Here is a 4488-nt window from a genome sequence, read left to right on the forward strand (position 1 = left end):
TTTTTTTTTCAAGATTTCAAAGGAACTTAAACTCTAAAAGAGTAATTTTGAATGACAACAACAGAAGGGACAAGAAATGCAATGGATGTTATTCATAATGGTGAATGGACATTAGACAGTGACAAAGAATTTCTAGAATACATTAAAGAAATCCATAATACAATATTAGGTTCTTGTAATCAACTCACTAACCAAATGCAAGAAGCAACAAAAAATATCAACCTCCTTGAATTACAGGTTCGATCAACAGGAGATGAATTTGTATATATCAGTCAATCTCAATATCTTGAAAATAAAGTGGCTGAATATGAAATTAAAGAAGATGACGAGAAAGTAAGTACAGAAATAAAAGATATTGAAGATGATAAATTGTTTGAGATTGCTCTTGAAAAGGGACTTCAAATGATTAATGGAATTAATATCAATGAAGGAAAGAATTTTGTGGATGAAATTGAATATATTGGATATCCTCAATTATCAAAAAATCAAGAACAAAAGCAAGTGAACACAACAGAACCAACTCAACCAACTGTTTCTGCATCATCAATTCCAACTGTTTCTGTATCATCAACTGGAGAAATTAAAACTGGAGAAATCCCACCCCCACCTCCATTACATATTGATTCATCAGGAAACCCAATTTTATCATCTTCACCAAGGGTCAATTCTGAGAAACACGAACAAGAAACCCAAGTGATTTCAGAAGAACAACAAAAAGAACAACAACAGGATGAACAGACTACAAAGAAAATATCAATTATAGAAGAAATTAAACAAAGAGGATTCAGACTACCACAACCAGGAGATAAAAAACCAGATTCACCAACCAACATCCCTAATCCCAAAGTTGAAAATATAGAAGAAATTAAAACAGAAGAACCACCAAATAACAAAGTACATGAACCTGAAAAGAAGGAAGAGCAAACTGATGATGTTACTAAATTACTAATAGAATCAAAACATAAGAGAGAAACTACCTCTAATAAACTATCAACTATCTTAAGTTTTGATGATGATAACGTTGATTTTAAAACAAAAACAATAGAAAAAAAGAAAGAAGATTCACAGAAAAAAGTAAAAGAAAAGAAGAAGAAAGTGGAATTTGAAAATTTGTTTGATGATAAAGAGGATGTTGATATTTTGGAAGTATTAGCCTCTTCACTTGACACAAAAAAAGAAACTAAGACAAGCACAGTTCAACGTCTAGATGAAAAGAAAAAAACATCAGAAGATTTTATTGATTTATTACTTGAAAAGAAAGTAGAGGAAAAAGAAAAGAAACCAGCAAAAAAGAATAGAAAGATTGATGTTCTGTTTAGTGATGTTAACGAAGATACTGATGTCTCCCAACAAAACAAAAATCAAACGCCAATAGAAAAGAAAGAAGAATCACACAAAGAGAATATTCAAGAAGAAAAGAAAGAAGTAACAGAAAAGAATCTAGACCCTTTGTTTGGTGATGTTATAATCAAACAACCTGAAGCTCAAAGAGAAGAACCAACAACAATTCCATCATCTTCAGAAAAGAAAGAAAACTTCAAACCCCAAAACAACCAACCAAAACAAGAGATTACCAAGAAAGAAATAAAAGTAGATAATTTATTTGAAGATATTGAAATCCAATCCAACTCCCAACTTACTGTGGATAAGCAGAAGAAACAAAAGTCAGAAATAAAAGAGAAACCAAAGATTGATGATCTTTTTGGAGAAAGTACTGTCAAGTCTCAAGAAAATAAAACTGAAAAGAAAACGTCTACAGCCGATCCGTTGTTTGGATCAACAATTGTTAAGAAGGAAGTTAAAAAAGAAGAGTCTCACAAAAAGATTATTGACAATCTCTTTGAAGATGACAAGCCTCTAGAAAAGAAAATAGAGAGTCAAACAAATCAAAAGCCAAAGAAAGAAATTGATGACATTTTCAGTATTGAAACACCAACAAAACTATCTAACAATGAAACAGTAACACCCCAGCATCAACAAAATTCAAAAAAGATAGTTGATAATTTGTTTGAAACTGAACCAAAGCCAAAAGACCCACCGAAAAAAACTCAAGAACCTAAACAATACCAGAAAAAAGACATTGACAACCTATTTGAAGAACCAAAGGTTGTTTCAGGTATCTCTAATACAAAGAGTAAACACAAGAAACCAGAAATAGACGATTTGTTTGGAGACACAAAAGTAGAAGATGCTAAACAAGTACCAACAAATGAACGAAAAACAAAGGATTTATTAGAAAGTACTCAAGTAAATGATATTAAGAAGGAAGGAGAGAAAAAGCAAGAACAAACAAAGAAAATTGATGATTTGTTCACCTTTGATGATATTTCTAAGCCAAAGGAAGAAACTAAGAAATCTCAGACAAAGACAATACAAGTTGATGACTTATTTGGAGATATCAACACAACACCAACACAACCTAAACAACAAGAAGAAAAGAAAAACCAATCTAAAAAGAAAATAGATAATGTCTTTGAAGCAGAGACTAAGCAACAAGAAGTAAAGGCTCAAGGAAGTAAGGTATCTAGTAAAATTGAAGCATTGTTTTCAACAAAAGAAGAGCCAAAGAAAAAACCAGTTAGTGATAGTGAAACCAAAGCAGAAAAGATGACAAAAACACAAACAAAAACTAAGTTAGAAGGTATTTTTGGGAATAAACCAATCATGGGAGGACCAGCACCAATAAGACCAAAGCCAGTGGAACAGAAAAAAGAAGAAAGTAATGAAGAGACAATCGAGATTCGACATGACGGTAAAATCAGTAGAAGAAGTGTGTCAGGTCCAAAAGGAAGAAGAAGACCAACAATGAAAAAGATTCAATTTGATGAACATACTGAACGACTCATGAAAGAAATCAATAACAATAAGATTCAGGAAAGCAACAAAGAAAGGATTCAAGATTTGTTAGATGGCAAAGAAGTAAAACCTATTAGAACAGATAACATTAAACACCAAGAGGATGATGAATTGACAAAAGAAGTTCATGTATTAGACAAAGAAGAAAAGGAAGATGCTGAGGATAGTGATGGTTTTGTTATTGAAGATGACCAACCATCAAGCACAACAAATATTAGTGCCAAAGAGAATGATATTAAAGAAAATGATACTGAACATAAGGAACAAGTAAAGGGTGATGACACAACAGTAATAGAGGAAGTATTTGAATCGAAGGAAGAAGATAAGAAAAATGAAGAAGACATTATTAAGAAGTCAGATAAACCAATTGATAATAGTAAAATCTGCTCAGAATTTGATTTTGATGATTTCTTTTGAGAAGAGGAGAGAAAACAAGAAAGTTAGTAATGTCTTAGATGGTATATGTCTATGGGTTGTTTTAATTGTTAATCTTTTTTAAGAAGTCTTAATTTACACAAAGTTACCACTCAATTATGTTTGTTTATCAGAAAAAAAAAGAACTACTTAGAAGTGCTTTGTGAAGTATCACTGGTTTTTCTAACTATAAAGTAAAGCTAGCTTCATTTTTAAATAATTGAACAAGAAACAAATTAAACTTAGTTATGTTACATTTCTATGACTCTATTCTTTATTCTATTGAGAAAAGAGATAGAATCAAAGGTAATCAATCTGATAATATGAGTTATCTCTAACAATTTAAAACAAATTAAGATGAATTTAAGATGACACTTATATTATTTGACACCCTTTATAAGTCACTTTAAAGATATTATCATTTATCTATTAAACACTATGTCAACCAATGTTATCCTAATAAAAAAAATGTTACTAAACAAATAATGATTAAATAAAAGTATTTGTTGAGCATGACTATAAAAATAAACAATAATTTAATAAAAAAATGATGTTGAATAACTATTAAGTAAAAACTTAAAGACGATGGAGAGATATATAAATAAGATCGTGATTAAGTAGTAAGTGTTGATGATATTAATATCAAACTATGAGAGTCAATCTTCATCAGTCAAAAAAGAGGATTTTCTAATGAAGGATTCTATATCAAAATCATCTTCTCGACGAAGTTTTTGCATTGGTGTTTCCATGGCATCAGCTAATAATGAGTCATGAGACATTGATGATGAAAAAGCAACGTCAGGAAGAGAATTCAAATTATCCATTGTTTTAGATTCTTCATCTTCAGGAATTAATTCCTTTTTAAATTCAGTATCACCTTCACTAAAATTTGTTTTCTTTGGATCTGAAACAGAATCAAATTCGTATTCAGAATCATTACAGCTTGTAACATCAAGAGATTTAGTTTTAATAGAATCAACAAGGTGATATTTCTGTCGATGGAGTTGTTGTGGAATATTTGTATGAAACATATCTTGATATACAAGATTAGGAACAGAACGGTTTGGTTGTATTTGATTCAAATTATGTGAAGTATGAGAGTATTGAATTCCTTGAATTTTTCTAAAAGATTTTGATGCTTGTTGAATTGAAGACATTTGTTGTAAATTGAATTGTTGAATTGGCAATTGATGTTTCTTATAGCGAGTATGAGGTGAA

At 30.3% G+C, this 4488-nt stretch overlaps 2 protein-coding genes across 2 annotated transcripts; one reads left to right on the top strand and one right to left on the bottom strand.

Annotated features, from left to right (window-relative positions):
- Positions 1-51: 51 nt before the first annotated feature.
- ENU1_031480 (centromeric protein E, putative) lies at positions 52-3273 on the top strand (the record flags this gene model as incomplete). The annotated part of the gene is made up of 1 exon (XM_008857317.1): positions 52-3273. One exon carries the CDS (start codon positions 52-54, stop codon positions 3271-3273), a length of 3222 nt encoding a protein of 1073 aa, XP_008855539.1.
- Positions 3274-3926: 653 nt separating this feature from the next.
- On the bottom strand, positions 3927-4427 carry ENU1_031490 (RNA recognition motif domain containing protein; the record flags this gene model as incomplete). The annotated part of the gene is made up of 1 exon (XM_008857318.1): positions 3927-4427. The coding sequence occupies one exon, from the start codon at positions 4425-4427 to the stop codon at positions 3927-3929; it is 501 nt and encodes a 166-aa protein (XP_008855540.1).
- Between the last annotated feature and the right edge of the window lie 61 nt (positions 4428-4488).

This window comes from Entamoeba nuttalli, assembly GCF_000257125.1.
Source record: "Entamoeba nuttalli P19 unplaced genomic scaffold asmbl_2538, whole genome shotgun sequence".
NCBI classification, from domain to species: domain Eukaryota; phylum Evosea; order Mastigamoebida; family Endamoebidae; genus Entamoeba; species Entamoeba nuttalli.